At 36.9% G+C, this 16,430-nt stretch overlaps 1 protein-coding gene across 1 annotated transcript in view; it reads right to left on the minus strand.

The window, feature by feature from the left end:
- Positions 1-16,430, minus strand: part of RALGAPA2 (Ral GTPase activating protein catalytic subunit alpha 2) — a 364,385-nt gene that overhangs the window by 145,646 nt on the left and 202,309 nt on the right. The window contains exons 33-34 of the mRNA XM_045295177.1: positions 10,413-10,536; positions 7,815-7,970 (exon numbers count right to left, since the gene is read on the minus strand). Of these exons, the coding sequence (XP_045151112.1) occupies positions 7,815-7,970; positions 10,413-10,536 (280 nt within the window). The remainder of the gene's footprint in view (positions 1-7,814; positions 7,971-10,412; positions 10,537-16,430) is intronic.

A 16,430-nucleotide genomic window follows, 5' to 3' on the forward strand; every position in this document is an offset into this window, starting at 1 on the left:
TGCCTCTAAGGAGTACTTTGGCCTTACTTCTTCCAAAACAGATTAGCTTGTCTTCTTAGAAGTCCATGGTACTACCGATATTCTTCTCCAGCACCAAAATTCAAATATATTTATTTCTCTATGGTTTCCTTATTCAATGTCCAACTTTCACATTGACTTGATGCAATGTAGGATACCTTGGATTGGGTCACCTTATTCCTTATAACCTTGTTCTTCAATACTCTATAGAGGTCTTGTGCAGCAGTTTTACCTAATGTGGGAAACTGACACTGAGGGAAATATGACTAGGACTTATTCCCTAACTTATAACGGAGGGAAATTGGAAAGCTAGTATTCCGCTGTAGGAAAGTCACCACTTTGGTAAGTTAGAGATAAAAGCCAAGTATATTATCCTGCTTTAAATATCATCCCCACGGATTTTCTCCTAATAGCTAGGCTGCCTTAAAGTGAGCATATGGTTGATTCTATCTCCCTATAGAAGTTGACATCCTTGTTATCTCCTCCAGCCATGGAGCCCACCCCCCCTCAGGCCTATCCCCAATGCAGGTATTAGGTTTCCTCACCTGTGTGTTCAGGGACTTTACTATGGTTACCACCCATCTTATGATGTATGTAACTGCTGAATATGCATCTATTATGGCTACCTACAAATATCCCAAGATTCTCTCTCTCTGCACTTGGACCTGGGTGCTGAGATCATGGCAGTCCCGGAGGTGAGCATGCTACCATGAAATTTGTCTGACTCCTTTATTTTATCTTCTCTCCTATCTACTATGACTTTACTATAATATTGATATATTATCACCGCACAGTTGCACCTGTGAACCCCACGGTTGTTAGAGACTGGTTTACTGTAACAACCTAATTCAATACATCTTTTGATCTCTTGACTGCTGCTTCCTTGTACATTGATTGTGGATGCAAGCAAGACAAAATCCTTGACAATTTCAACCTTCTCTCCATTTATAATGATGCTACCTATTGGCCTAGTTGTGAGGATTATGGTCTTTCTTACTTTGAATTCAGTAATCCATACTGAAGGCTACAATTTTTTATTTTCATCAAATGGTTCAATTCCTCCTCACTTTCATCAAGCAGTGTTGCAGACTAGTTGCAGATTAGTGTTGCTAATAAGCTTTCCTCCAATCCTGATGCCGCACACTTCTTCATATAATCCAAGTTCTTTGATGATTTGCCTAGCATATAGGTTGAGCAAGTATGATGAGAGGATACAAACAACACACACGTTTCCTGATTTTAAACCATGCACTATCCCCTTGTTCTGTTTCCATAACTGCCTCAGGATCCATGTACAAATTCAGAAGGAGCACAAGGAAGTGTTCTAGAATTCCCATTCTCTCAAGATCATCCACAGTTTATTATGGTCCACACAGTCAAATGCCTTTGCATAGTCAATGAAACATAAATAACGATCTTTCTGCTATTCTCTGCCTTGAGCCAAGATCCATCTGACATAAGCATTGATTTTCCTGTTTCATGCCCTCTTCTGAATCCAGCCAGAACTCCTGACAGTTTCCTGTCAATGAGCTTTTTCAATGGCTGTTGGATGATCTAAAGCAAAATTTTACTTGTGTGCGATATCAATTATATTGTTCTATAGTTTGAGCATTCAGTTGGGCCACCTTTCTTTGGGAAGGACACACATATAGGTCTCTTCCAGTCATTTGGCCAGGTGGCTGTCTTCCAAATTTCCAGGCATGGACAAGTGAGTTCTACCAGGGCTGCTTTGGCATTCTGAAACATTTCAATGGGAATTCCATCCATTCCTGGAGCTTTGCTTCTGGATAATGCCTTCAGAGCAGTTTGAACTTCTTCTTTTAGTATCATTGGTTCTTGCTCATATGCTACTTCCTGAAATGGCGGATTGTTGACTAGTTCTTTTTGATACAGCGACTGTGTATTTTTTCCATCTTCTCTTGAAGCTTCCCGCATCATTCAGTATTTTGCCTCTAGAATCTTTCAAAATTGCAATTTTAAGCTTGGATTTTTTTGAGTTCTTTCATTTCAAGACATGCTGAGCATGTTCTTCCTTTTTCATTTCCTAATTCTGGTCCTTACACATTTCGTTATAATATTTGACTTTGTCTTCCTGAGCTGCCCTTTGAAATTTTCTATTCAGCTACTTGACATCATCCTTTTTTCCATTTGGTTTAACTACTCTATAATTAACATCAAGTATAAGAGTCTCTTCCAATATCCACTTTGATCTTTTCTGTCTTCCTTCCTTCCTGTCTGTCTGTCTTTTTAATGAACTTTTGATTACTACATTCATGATGGTCTTGATGTCCTCCTACATCTCAATGGGCCTTCTATCAGTGTTCAATGAATCAATCTATTTTTGGGATGCTTTAGAAATTCAGGTGCGATAGATACAAGGTTGTATTTTGGCTTCCCCTGGACTTGTTTTTTCTTCAGCTTTAGTCTGAATTTATTTAAAAACAATTGATGGTCTGTTCCACAGTTGGCTCCTGGACTCATTTTATTATTACTTTTTTTTCCTGAACTGGTTTTTGCTGCTGACATTGAGCTTTTCTATTATGTCTTCCTACAGAATTAGTCAATTTGATTTCTGTAGTCAATTTGTATTCCATCTGGGGAAGTCCATGTGTAACTTTGTGTGGTTGAAAAAAGATATTTGTAAGATGACAAAATAATAATAATTTATAAATTATCAAGGGTTCATGATGGAGGGGGGAGTAGGGAGGGAGGGGAAAAATGAGGAGCTGATATCAAGGCCTCAAGTAGAAAGCCAATATTTTGAGAATGATGATGGCAACAAATGTACAAATGTGCTTGATACAATTGATGTATGTATGGATTGTGATAAGAGTGGTATGAGCTCCCAATAAAATGATTAATAATCTTTTTTAATAATTAAAAAAGATATTTGCTATGAACAAGTCATTAGTTTTGAAAATCCTATCATGTCATTTCCAGCTTCATTTTATAACAAAATCCATAGATTTCCACTTTATTCCTTCCTCATTGTTTCCAACATTTGCATTCCAATCACAAGTAACTATACATGCATCTTTATTGCATGTTTAATCAATTTTAGACTAATGGCACTGGGCGAGCCAGTGTCCTTGGCAGTGAAAGAGTTCCCTTAGGAAACACCACCCAGCAGGGAAAGGAGTCCAGAGAGTGCAGGTCCAGTCCAACTGATGCACAATCTTATCAACTGGTCTTATCACTTCAGCCCACTACCAGAGGGAATGTAGCAGTAGATCTAACCAGACAAGAAGTTCAGCTGGTCCCAGCAATTGTTAAGACTGGTGTCTGGGGACCCCTAGTAGAGGGAACAGGAGGACTAATGTTAGAAAGATCTAACCTAAATCCTCAAGGTATTCAAATTGTTACTGGAATTTTTGATCAAAATTATCAAGAAGCTACCAGGAAAAAGTATAACAAAGTGAAAAAGTCCTACAATGTATAGAACCTAAAGAGTAGTATGGCTTAATTAAGCCTGTAGTCACACTTAACCCTATACATTTATAGGAAAGAGATTGGTGACATAAATTAATTCAGAAAAAGCAAAAAAAAAAAAATAGCCATATTAAAAAGTCTCTCAGTCCTTGGATTTATCCTGTGTGTGTCATGAAGGCTGAACAATGCCATTTGGTGTCAGCTTTTCATGGACTGACTTGGCAGATACCAAGTTCAGTCATTTCTCCTAGAGCAGAGACATCAAAAAGACCTCTCCTGCCATTGTCGAAACTATCACAAACTTCAGTAAGATGCCACTGATTCGTGAGACAGTCAATTGTTGCCTTTTTAAAACTTATGACTGCTTATACCACAGCTACTCTCACCAGAATGAAACCCTAGGGCTCTATCAAAACTGAACATTTTATACAAGCTCTCCGACTCTAGGTCACATAGACAAAGGTGGACAATGAACTGGAAGAGAAAATAGCTGTTACCAGTTTATGGACTTACACAGCAATTGATGCTGAAATATTATTGAAATGTTACAAATTTGGTGTAACCCCTTATCTGTATAATGAAACTTTACATGATCGATCCTTAATTAGAAGCCATTTGCAGGAATTTAAGGGAAACATCTGATTAGATATATAACAGCTGAAGAAGGATGTCTTCAATACTTTTAAAGATGGGTTGAAAATGTCCCCTAGCCCAGACACCATCAAGCAATTGGTAAATAGTTTAGAAGACTTGGATCCACGAGCATGGGTTCAAAGTTGATTGCACAGATTTGGCTCTGGATTCACTGTTTTGCTTTAGTCATGATTTTGGTTCTTGTAATTGCTTTCTATTTCTGCAGAGTTTCAGCGTGTGGAGGAAAGTCAGACCACCTATGTAGCCCTTTCAAATTTAATACATAATACAAAAGGGAAAACTGTAATAAACTGAGGGACGGGATGAGAATATAAATCATCCATGCTCATAATTACGGGTCTGGAAAGCCAACTCTGGTGGGAGAAGACTCTCACAGTTATGAGATGTAAATAAGTTTTAATATACATTCTCATGACTGAACACAGTCCCTCCAATAACCTCCCCTGAAAGAACTGTCATAAAGATGCTACCATATAAGATGAATCATTCCTGTGTCTGGATACTTCACAATGCCTAAAGGGTTTCCATAGATAAAAGCAATCAGGTTCTATAGCCAACCAACCATAAATGTAGCAACCCCGAGGAGGGCTCTGGAGGGCTCAAGGTCAACTAGCACTAGGTCAAGAAGATTCACTTGTTTGTCTATTATGTTATTCATCTATGATGTGTTAGCTGTATGACATGCATGCCTTATGAAAGATCTGTAAGCCCCACTATGTAAACCCATTGGAAAATACATTCTCTCTCTCTGTCCTAACATGAGACAAAGAGCCCCTGTGCCCCACTGTCTGTCTTTAAAATTTTCCACAATTGCAAAGTGGCTCATGAGGACCCTTGTGAGTGTTGGGGACACATCAAAATAAGGATGAGGTATTACCTTACACCAACAATGACAGCCCAATTCAAAGAACACAAAACAACAAATGCTGGAAAGCATGCAAAGAAACTGAACTGTCATACACTGAGGGTGAGCCTGTACATATGTACAACTGTTGTGAAAAGCAATATGGTGTTACCTAAAACAAGTCAGAGTAGAAATCCCATATGATCCAGTAACACCTCTGCTGGTAATGTACCTAAAGAAGTGAGAGATGTAAGAACAGACACAGGCCCTCTCTTGTTCATGGCAGCAAAGTAGCTAAAAAAAATACATAAAAATAAAAGCAGCCCTAAATCGGTAAAGAAATCCTGGTACACACAAAGAATGGAATATTATGCATAATTAAAACCATCAACGAAAGTTCAAGGTACCTCACATCTTAGATGGACCTAGAGAACACTGAGTGAAGTTAGTCAAATGGGCAAATATTGCATGAAAATATTACTATATGGACAAAGACAGCATCTGCTCTCAGGTCATATGGTCATTTAATCTAGTTCCCCAAAGAATATGGTGGTGTGCCTTTCTAAACCTTGTAAGCCATTCATTATTATCTTAATTTGCACATCTTTAATATCCCTTCTTCAGAGGAGCCCTAACTTCAGCTGGGGTTAGTTTTTGTTTAGCAGGGGAAGACAGGACAAATAGTTCCTGCCACAGAGCATTTTCCCACAGTCACCGCAAATTAATAGATACTCCTATAATGGCGATCAGTGAATTTCAATGGGATTTCATTGCCCAAAGATGGTGGTGTCGGGGGTTTAAGTGGAGAGAAAATGTTTTGAGAATGATGTACAAATGCGCTTTACACAATTGATGTGTGTATGGATTGCGATAACAGTTGTATGAGCCCCTAATAAAATGTTTAAAAAAAAAAAAAGAAAAGAAAATAGCACCGGGACAAAAAAAAGAAAAGATGGGGGTGTTTGTCTGCCTTAAGAAAGACATTTCATTTCTGTTGGCGGCTAAACCTAGGAGGAGCTGCCTGCCCCTGAGGAATCATTTAATGTTACTTATATATACACCTAATGCGAGAATTCACCCAGTATTATGCTGCTAAATCATGCATTTTGATCTAATATACTTTCAGCCCTTGGTGACCCTGGCTATGTGCTATAGATTACCTAGATTTAGATTGTCTTTTCGAGGTATATAGCATTATATAGCATTCTTCATGCTACACGAGCATGATTTGATGTGATAATCTAAGTAAATGAACTTCATCTTAAACAGACGGACTGCAGATTAAAGGAACTGAAATATTCCTTTGGCCTTAAAGCTGAAATACCCCCGACTGAGAAGAAGCAGAGGACTGCTGTCCCAAGATTTTAGATTTGGGAGTCAGTGGGTTTGGTTCAAATAGCTTGCTTTTTTAAGACTACCATATACTTACTTTTTAAACCGTGTAAGTGATCATCCCATATATTTTAGTTTAGAAAGCTTTCCTATATATGTATATTTTCCTTCCCTCAATAGTACTTTTAAGTTTTATACCATTTGCTTGATTAATGATACTATTATTAAAATTACCAAATGTCTCATGAAAGTTAGTTATTTCTCAACAAGGTAATAATATTGTTACTAAAGTGGACCAGGGATATGTATGAATTGAAGATATATGAATGAATTTTGAGGTTGCACTTAATCCTCAAGCCCAAATTTAAGAATAGTTAGTCCTCAAAATAATTAGTTCTCAAAAATGTGGATACTTGCCTTTATGAACTGATGATATTGTTGCTACGACTAAGTAGTGAAGAATCACATGGTGATTGTGATCAGAAAGAATATCCTGTGGGGTTCTTAAAGGCTTGTCTTAAAACAAGCAGTCATCTTAGTGAGGTGTCAGCATATTCTACATGGAAGGAGAACACAAGCCCATGTGATCCAAGGATTGTAAATAATAAATATTCAAGATCAGAGGAGGAAATTATATTAGAGTTTAAATTCTGAGCACCCCATTTGCACAAGGCATTGGATGACTGAAATCCCAAAATCTATATTTGCAGAGTCCTCATCAGGATTAAGCCTCCATTGAATTTCCTTGGACCATGGACTAGACATTTCAATATTCATGCCTTAAAACAGAGTATGGGCACAATGTATGGATTGTGATAAGAGTTGTATGAGCCCCCAATAAAATGATTTTAAAAAAAACAAACAAAAACAGAGTATGCTGGAAAGTGGATTACTGCAGGTTAAGATTTAACATATTATGATGACAACATATGTACAAATGTGCTTGATATGATTGGTGTATGGATGGTTATAAAAGCTGTAAGATCCCCCAGTTAAAAAAATTATTAAAATTTAAAAAATAACATATCATTTTTCCCTCTTTTTACTACTTTGAAATCTGTTCTAGTTACTGTTATCTTCTACTTTATCTTGGATTGAGGTTTTATTGTATTTTATTTTTTGCAGTTGTTTTGTAGGTTTTCTTTATATAAAATCCAAGTTAGGTAAATCTATAGTAATAGCAAGTAGATTAATAGTGCCTTAGGGTAATGACAGGGGAGGTTGGACCTTAATGAAGAGCTAATAATAATTGTTACAAAAACGAGGATAATGTTGTAAAATTAATTGTGGTAATGATTGCACAACTCTTTAATATATTTAAAACACTGAATTGTATGGTACACAAATTACATGTCAACAGAACTGTTAAAAAAGAAATACATAAAATTTATTTTATATGTAAACATATGTATAAATTACACAGATTTAAAGTCCAGAGCAAATCAGTTATATTGATGATATCAAATGACTCTCTCTAGTTTCAGGAAAGCCTCACCTACAAAGGAGAATAGTATGAGTATATAAGGTGGCCCCTTACCTTTTTGGTGAGTGAGTCATCTGAGTCTGATGGCATCCTTGTGGAAACATGGAAAATCACTTCCACGGTTGAGGTAGCATAGTAGGGGGCTGTCTGCCCTGTGCTGCCATTGCGCTGAAGGCCACCCATAAAACCACAGTGAGTTGAGAGGTCCACCTGGTACAGGTTATAAAGAGGAAAAAGGATGAAGACCAAAATAAGCTGTTCTGATTCACTAAGTAGAAATGTGGATTAAAAACCACTCTATTTTTACTTTTATGTCATGTTTTTCTGATTACAAATAAAGGTAATCCAGCATTGGGCAAAATTAAGAAATTAAAGAAACAGAACTTTACATATAAAAATGTTCCGTGATCTTACTGACTAAAGAAAATCACTTTCAAAAGTTGATGCATGCTTCTCACCTTTTCCTCTGCCAACTCACCATGCAAACATGGTTTGAGGGGTTTTCTGATTTTTCAAATGGTTGGTATGGTGCCCAAAACAATCAAAGGAGCACTCAAAGGAGAGCACTATAGGATATGAGGTTCAACAGGTAGGGTTGCGATACAATCTAACAGCTAGGTCTGCATTGAAAAAGGTTTGTTCTAATTGATACATTCACCAAAGTCTATTAGTCACAATTCAACTTAAAGCTATAGTGTAAATGCTCACTGCTTAGAGCCTAGATTTAATTTTTTTTTTCACTTCCAGGAAAGTGTTCACTTCTAACACATTGGAAAGAAAGAAACAGAAGAATCGCTTCTATGCCAAATACTACCAATATATATGAGGGGTACCCCACCAAAATGGATTTTTTCCAAAGCTATGTATTACTATTTTTCCCCTCAAAACAACCTTATCACCTTCAACGTACTCTCAATTACACTTAATACATTTATCAAATCTGATCCATTCCTGGAAACATTTTTCAAAGTCATCTGTTTGGATGGCTGATAGCAGCTCCCTTGGTTTTTTCTTCACTTCTTCTTTGTCGTCTAATCGCTGTCCTTTTATGTCCCTCTTCATTTGAGGAAGCAAGAGAAGTCACATGGAGCAAAGTCAGGTGAGTAAGGTGCATGTGGCAAGAGAAGAATGCTGTTTTTTGTGTGTCAAAAACTGGCACACTGAAATGGCTGCGTGAGCAGGTGCATCATCGTGGTGGCAAAACCAGTCCCCCGTCTGCCACAAATCATGTCCTTTTTGTCCCACACTGTTATACAATCCTTTCAGAACCTCTAAATAGAAAGCTTGATTAACAGTCTGACCTGGTGAAATGAACTACAAGTGCACTATGATTAGATATTTTCATCCCTTCAGGATGTTGATGGACGTCCAGAATGAAGTTTGTTGTCATCAATCGACATGTCACCATTTTTGAAACAAGAAAGTTACTCATACACTTGTGTTTTTCCCATAACACTGCCCTTATAAGCTGTATTCAACATCACAACAGTTTCTGAGGCATTTTTACCAAGAAAACAAAATTTCACCACCACCACACACTGTTCTCTTAAATTGGCATCACAAAAAACGAGATTAGAATGAAACTTTTTACAAAAAAATTCACTATGACCAAAGTGAAACTTCCCAGGTGATGCCACTGGTTGCACTAACTCAGAGTGAGCTACTGGACGCTTGTCCAGTGGGAAAAATGTGTACTAGGAAAGCTTCACCCAGTGAAACTTTTTCCATTTTGGGGGGCGGGGAGGGGATCCCCTCATACACTGAATTATTTAGATTTTCCTAGAACTTTTGTTAAAAGTATATGGTTTAGAAATATATATAATAAATAATAAGCATATTCTACAATGAATAAGAAGTAACTTTATCAGTAAGAACAACAATGATTTATTGGAATAGTAATAACTCTTTTAAGTCACAAATTACTTGACCTTTTCAAAAAGTACAAGGTATTAAACTTGATGTGCTCTTACCCAACCTCATTTCCACTTGTTAGCCCTGATCTCTGACACTACTTTCTACTTTTACTACTCTGAATTCTTTTAGATTCTCAGGATATATTTCCCTACCAATTTATATTCCTGGAGATAAATATGTATTTGTATATGTAAATATGTATATGTGTATGCAAAAACACAATCCGTATGTCAGAATATTATTTAGAAAAACAACCACCTTTTTCCATAATAATCATCATGGGATCTACCTTAGAGAAATGGATTACTATCTAAACCATAATGGCTACCATATTTAATTTTCATTCCAATATTTGGCTTCCTCTAACTCTTTCTTCATCGTTACACACATTAAGCCATTGATTTCTCCTCCAATCTCCACATTGTGATCAAACTCTTTTCTTCTCTGTCCACATTTTGTCTTATCTTACTATAAACTGTCTCTGGCTGGATAAGCTCAGTTCTGGCAAAAAGCATATGAAATAATAGTAAGAACAAAACAGAGTAACAAAAGTTCAAGAATCAAGAGCTGAAAAGAGAAGATGTCAAAGTCAGCATATTTTTCAACTTTAGAATACTATCCCTAAAAAAAAAAAAGAATACTATCCCTGCACTTTGAATGTAAAAACAGAAATGAAATCAATGTCTGGTTTATACTCATCTTCCAATAGTGTTGGTCAATAAACACCTACTGTATTACCTCCCATCCAAGTCCAGCAACAAAATCTTCATAGGCTTGGCTCCCTTGCTCATTGGAGAGGATGGAACACTTGTCTTCTTGACCCTCAGCAATGTAAAACACTGCGATTTTGTGTGTTTCACGGCTGTAAAATTTCAAATTTACAAGAATTAGAGCTCTCATATATAAAGTACTGTTTTACTACCACCACCAACATGACTCCCTTTCTATAGCTATTATTAGTTAAGCGCTTACTAAGGGTCATTAACTGTCCTAAGAAAGTTTAATAAATATACACATTTATTCTTGACAACCCTCCTAATGAGAGAAATATAATTACCAATACTTCCCTTGTTGAGGTGACTGAAAGGAAGCACAGAAAGGTAAATAGAAAGCAGGAAATTAAAAATGAAATAAAGTAAAGCAATCTGATTCCAGAGATCACACGCTTAACCTAAAATTTACGTAAGATTATGCTAAAGAATAACATTTGGCAAGTTATCTCACTTTTAGTAAAAACTAAACTTTGGAAACACTGCAAATAAATATTAAAATGAATAAATCATTGAGGTTGTCCATATTTCTCTTTCTACAATTTAAGATAAGAATATTGGGCAGTTCATTGCCTAAATTAATGATTTATCAATAGAATAATTTTATGCCCCTGGGGGATGACTTATATTGTTGTTTGTCATAAAATGATAATGATGTTACTAAAGTGAACCCAAGACATACACATAATAACTAGATGAATGGATTTTGAGCTCACATTTAATTGCAGCCCTAATCTTAGAGCAATTATTTCTTATGACATGGTCTTACTTGATACTTGCCCTCATGAAGGTATCACTGAAGATCTATGTGCTATATAGCAAAGTGTGGTGAAGAAATCAGATGGTGCTTGAGATAGTTAAGGTTCATTGTGCCAACCTGGCCAATAAACACATGTGGGGTTAATTGAAGGGCGGAGAGATAAATGGCTCGGTAAGCCTTGCCTTTCTAGTTCTTGGGTCTCTTGCTCTCTGATGGTTGGATCAGGGTCAGCCGCCTTAGCCAGTTCCCTGCTTCAGCTGGCAAGGCTCACTTCCTGCAAGACATCCCTGAGGAGAAGCCACATGGACCTACCCCGATGCAGCCCTGGGTGCTGGAGCAGACGTGCAGAGACCCCTGCCAGCACTGAGAGGCTTACACACTCACCGATCGGCTTTCCTCCTGCAGTCGCCGTCATTGCGTGTGTTTTGTGAGATGGAGGAGGACGTTGTAGAACAGTGTCAGACATATGTTGGACTTATGGGCTTGGGCAGCACTGGGTCGGGATGCTTTCTTAAAGTACACGTACCCTTTATATAAAACTTTCTCTTATACTTAAGAGTTTCTGTGGATTTGTTTCCCTAGTTCACCCAGACTAACAGTGCCCAGCTATCAGAAAGAATACAGTCTGGGATCTTAAAGGTTTGTCTTAAAACAAGCAGCCATAAGTGAGGTGTCAACCATGTCCCCTTGGAAGATTCACACCAGCCTGCATGATCAAGGACTGTAAATAACAAAATCAAAATTTGGAGGAGGGTACCCTATCCAAGCTTACATCAGAAGGCATGGATGATAGTGGAAGTCCAAAATCCATTCGCAAGGTTCCCACATGGATTAAGCCTTTAGTGAATCCCCTCTGATCATAGTTTGGGATGTGAATGACCTTGCTAGTAGAAAAAATTGTAAAGTTGACTATGGCATATGTAATTAGTCTGAAATATAACGTCTTATTGTTTGATTTCCTTTTTGACCCATTTTAATGTTTTAATTTTCATTCATTTTGAGGTTTTCCTGTTTTATTTTGTCATTTTTTTGGTTCCCTTCTTGTTTTTGTTTTGTGTGATTTTCTATATATTAAGTCCAAGGTAGGTAAACTTTTAGAGACAGAAATTGGATTAATAATTACCTAGGGCAATGGCAGGGAAGGGTTGGGGGAAATGAGGAGCTAACAAGTACAAGAACGAAGACAATGTTCTGAAATTGATTGCGGTGAAGTTTTTACAACTCTTCTTAATGTGATTGAACTATTAAATTGTATGATATGCAAATTGTATGTTAATCAAGCTATTTAAAAAAGAATATTGGTAGTTCCCTGATTGGAAATGCAAGATACACCAGGACTTCATGAGAAACAGACACTTCTAAGAAGAACAAAGATATTTTCTTCATGACAAAGAGTACCGATCCTCTGCTCTCTTTTGAGGGTACTTGGTGAAATAAATGTTCACGGAAATCTTCTTTTGCCCATCCAAGTCTGTCAACCACTTTCTCCACATTACATTGTGAAAAATCTCACACAAACAACTTTTCCTCAAGCACAAACAATATGATGTTTTATTGTCTAATATCTCAACCTTATACTCCACCAGGTATCCATTTTGGTGGAATTTGAGATCCAGATTCTAATTATCAAATATTTAATTCAGCATGAGTTATTTTTCTACAAACTAAGCAGAATGAATTAAAATCTAACCCGAAAGTTAAGTAAGAAATCGGGAGAGGAATGTTCTCTTCTGTTCATTTAAATAGTGTTTCCTAAAGTGGACAATATCAGTTTCTGTGGAGCACTAGAATGTTAGAACTACAAAAGATACCTACAATTTTGTCCTAGATTATAGGCTAATTCTCTCTCTTTCTGTCTTTGTCTGTCTCTCTCTTTCCTGAAAAGAGGGCAGTAGCAAAATAAGTTTGGGAGCCTATGATTCAAATAGCTTATTCATTTATCCTTGTGGTTTACATGTAGTAGATACCCTAGCAAGGGAAATTAGAAAATATATTAAATGACTCATATCCACATCCACTGCCATTTTATCAACTCTGACCGTAAAGGACAGGGTTGAACTGCCCCATAAGGTTGCCAAGATTGCAAATCTTTACAGAAGCAGACTGCCACATGTTTCTCCTATGGAACAGCTACTACCTGAGCTTTTGTTTTACAGCCAAGCACTTTAATCACTTTGCCAACAGGGCTCCTCCATTACGTTGCAATTCAGCAAATTACCACTCACAGTGATCTGATAGGGCAGAGTAGAAGTGCCCATTTGGATTTTTAAGACTTTAATCTTTAGAGGAGTAGACAACCTCACCTTCTTCCTATAGAGTGGCTGGTGGGTTCAAACTGGTGACCTGTGGTTGGCAGCCCAATGCATAACCCACAATACTACCAATGCTCTTCCATGTGTACTTTAAATATATAAGCAAAAAATAGAGCTGTTACCATTTTTGTGTATATTTTTGCTCAATATGAGATGCTACTAAATTCTATTTTGCAACTGATTTTGCCACTGAAAATGTGTGAACGTTTAAAAACTATGTACTTCTAAATAAAGTTATTAATTGTTAGAAAACATTTGCGAGACATTAAAGTACTGTGTTTTTATTTAGACAAATCCTTATTAATGTTGATGTTGCTTCTAATTTTAAAGGCATGTATTTTCTAGTGCTGTTATAATAGAAATACAAGTCGATGACTTTAGCAAACAGAAATGTATTTTCTCACAGTTTAGAAGGCTAGACGTCCAAACCCAGAGCACTAGTTCTGGGGAAGGTTTTCTCTCTTTGTTAGCTCTGGAGGGAGATCATTGCTTCTCCTGCTGCTGCCTGGTTTCTTGGAGATCTACACATTCCCTGGCATCTATCTTACCCACTTCTGCTCTGCTGATTTGCTTAATCACTTTTAGATATCAAAAGAGATCAACTCAAAGTACACTCTATACTAAATCTGCTTCATTAACATAACAATGACAACTCATTCCCAAATGAGATTTAACCACAGGCATAGAGATTAGGAATTAGCACACATATTGGGGTGCTTGTGTGTGTGTGTGTGTGTGTGTGTGTGTCATACTTCAAAGCATAACATTTTTCAGAGTATTTGGAGTATCAGTATTTCCTTAAAATATGTTCACAGCAGTAGAATTCTTCAGTGACTGCCCACTTTTAAGGATTTTGATACATTCTGTCCAACAAGGCACCGAGAACAGCTTCTGGGGAAGAGTGCTCGATGGGACAAGTGCTCTATGGAGAGGCTTTTTGGGCAGTGACCATGGAGGGGCAGATGCTCTAGTGGAGACCTTCTGCTATCAGACATCATAAGCTTGTCCTCATGTGGGAGGGAGCTCTGCAACTGCACTGCAATCTATTGGTGTTCTGAGCCACAGGCAGGGGGCATTCACATCCTAGAATATTATTAGCTAATTGGGGAATCTGGTGGTAATATAGATCCCAGCTTACAGCTTAAAAGGCTGGCACTTTCAGTAGCCCCTAAAGATTTCAGAGTCTTCAGCATTTTAATTTTTATTGTATATACTTCACATATAGTAAAAATAATCTCAAGTTTATCTGAAAAGTTTCTGATGATACATTTTCAAGTCTAAACACTTTACACTGTAGCTGCTTATGGGTCCTTGAGTTCTCATTACTTTATTAGCACTGAGCTTGAATGACCAGGGTGGAATAGAGGTGACCTTTAACTGTAGACATTCATCAAATTTCACATCCTCTAAAATGTTAGCACCACGAGAGCCCGCTAGGATTTAACTGACCTTGTTGGAGCCAGGCTTTTGAAGTAATAATTGGCAACAGAATAGCACTTCATACCCACAATCTACATAACCATGCCTGAGAAAAGCTAGTAATTCATGAACACCCATACATAAGCCAACAACCCCCGTACACCACTCTATATTAGAATGCATTTTTCCTAATTATTAAGAATAGAACAGAATATCTCTGTTTCTTTGTGCTATCACATTAAAATGTCAAAAAAAGAAAAACGTGATTTCAACATACACCTTACCAGGTGGCTGGTTCATCAGATAATTTATATCTTTGTTAATGTTTTATTTATATAAACAGTAGCTATACTTTACTTCACAAGAACATAATATAAGAAAGAAAAATGTTCAACTAAAAGTTTAAAGACAAGATATACTTTAACTTGCTAAATGAACACTAAATATGAGATAGCCTAATTTCATAGAACTAAAGGGTCCTGGGCTTACTCCTCAACCTAATATGGGCATATATACAGACTTACAGTTAACACTGGTAGTCTCAACAGCCAGAAACTGAAAGCATTCCCTTTGCAAACAGAAACCAGGCAAGGATACTCTTTATTACCATTCCTATTCAAGATTGTGCTAGAAGGCTTAGCTAGAGCTATAAAGCAAGAAAGGGAAATTAAAAACATCCTGATTAACCTAAAGGCAAAGAATAAATAAAGTTCTCCCTAGTTGGGAATTATATAGAAGATCTCTAATGCTCAGCAAGAAAATTACTGGAACTAATCGAAAGACTCAGCAAACTGGTAGAATAAACCACTAACATATAAATATCAAACAGAATCCTTTACATTAACAAAGAGAACTCTGAAACACACAAAAAATGTCATTTACAATAATCACTTAAAAGATGAAATACTGAGAAATAAATCAAACCAGAGAAACAAAAGACATATACAGAGAAAACTACAAAATACTACTTCACAAAATCAAAAGACCTTCGTAAATGGTAGTATACTCTCGCTCGTGGATACAAAGACTTAGCACTGTGAAACTATTGATATTAACTAAAGTGATCTACAGATATATGGAATCCTGATTCAGATTCCAATATAATTAAAGAAATTGAAAAATTAATAATCACATCTATCTAAAAAGGAAGAGGCACTGGGAAAGAAAGCATATACAGAACAACAAAGTATGAGGCCTCATATTCCTGATTTCAAAACTTACTACACTGGTTACATAGTCAAAACAGTCTGCTACTGGTACAATGAAAGACACACTGACCAATGGGACAGAATTAGGAACCTAATTTTGACACAGGGCTGAAACATATTAAGTGAGGAATATAAAGTCTAGTTAACAAATAGACTGGCAAAACTGGATACCCATTTGTAGAAAAATGAAGCAGGACCCTTACCTCATATCATATTACAATATGAACTCAAGATGGATCAAAGTCAGAATTGTAAAACCTAGAACTATGAACATGATCCATGAAAAA

The sequence above is a fragment of the Echinops telfairi genome, unplaced genomic scaffold (genome assembly GCF_000313985.2).
Source record: "Echinops telfairi isolate 266 unplaced genomic scaffold, ASM31398v2 ScPeMD7_5592;HRSCAF=6446, whole genome shotgun sequence".
Taxonomy (NCBI): Eukaryota; Metazoa; Chordata; class Mammalia; order Afrosoricida; family Tenrecidae; genus Echinops; species Echinops telfairi.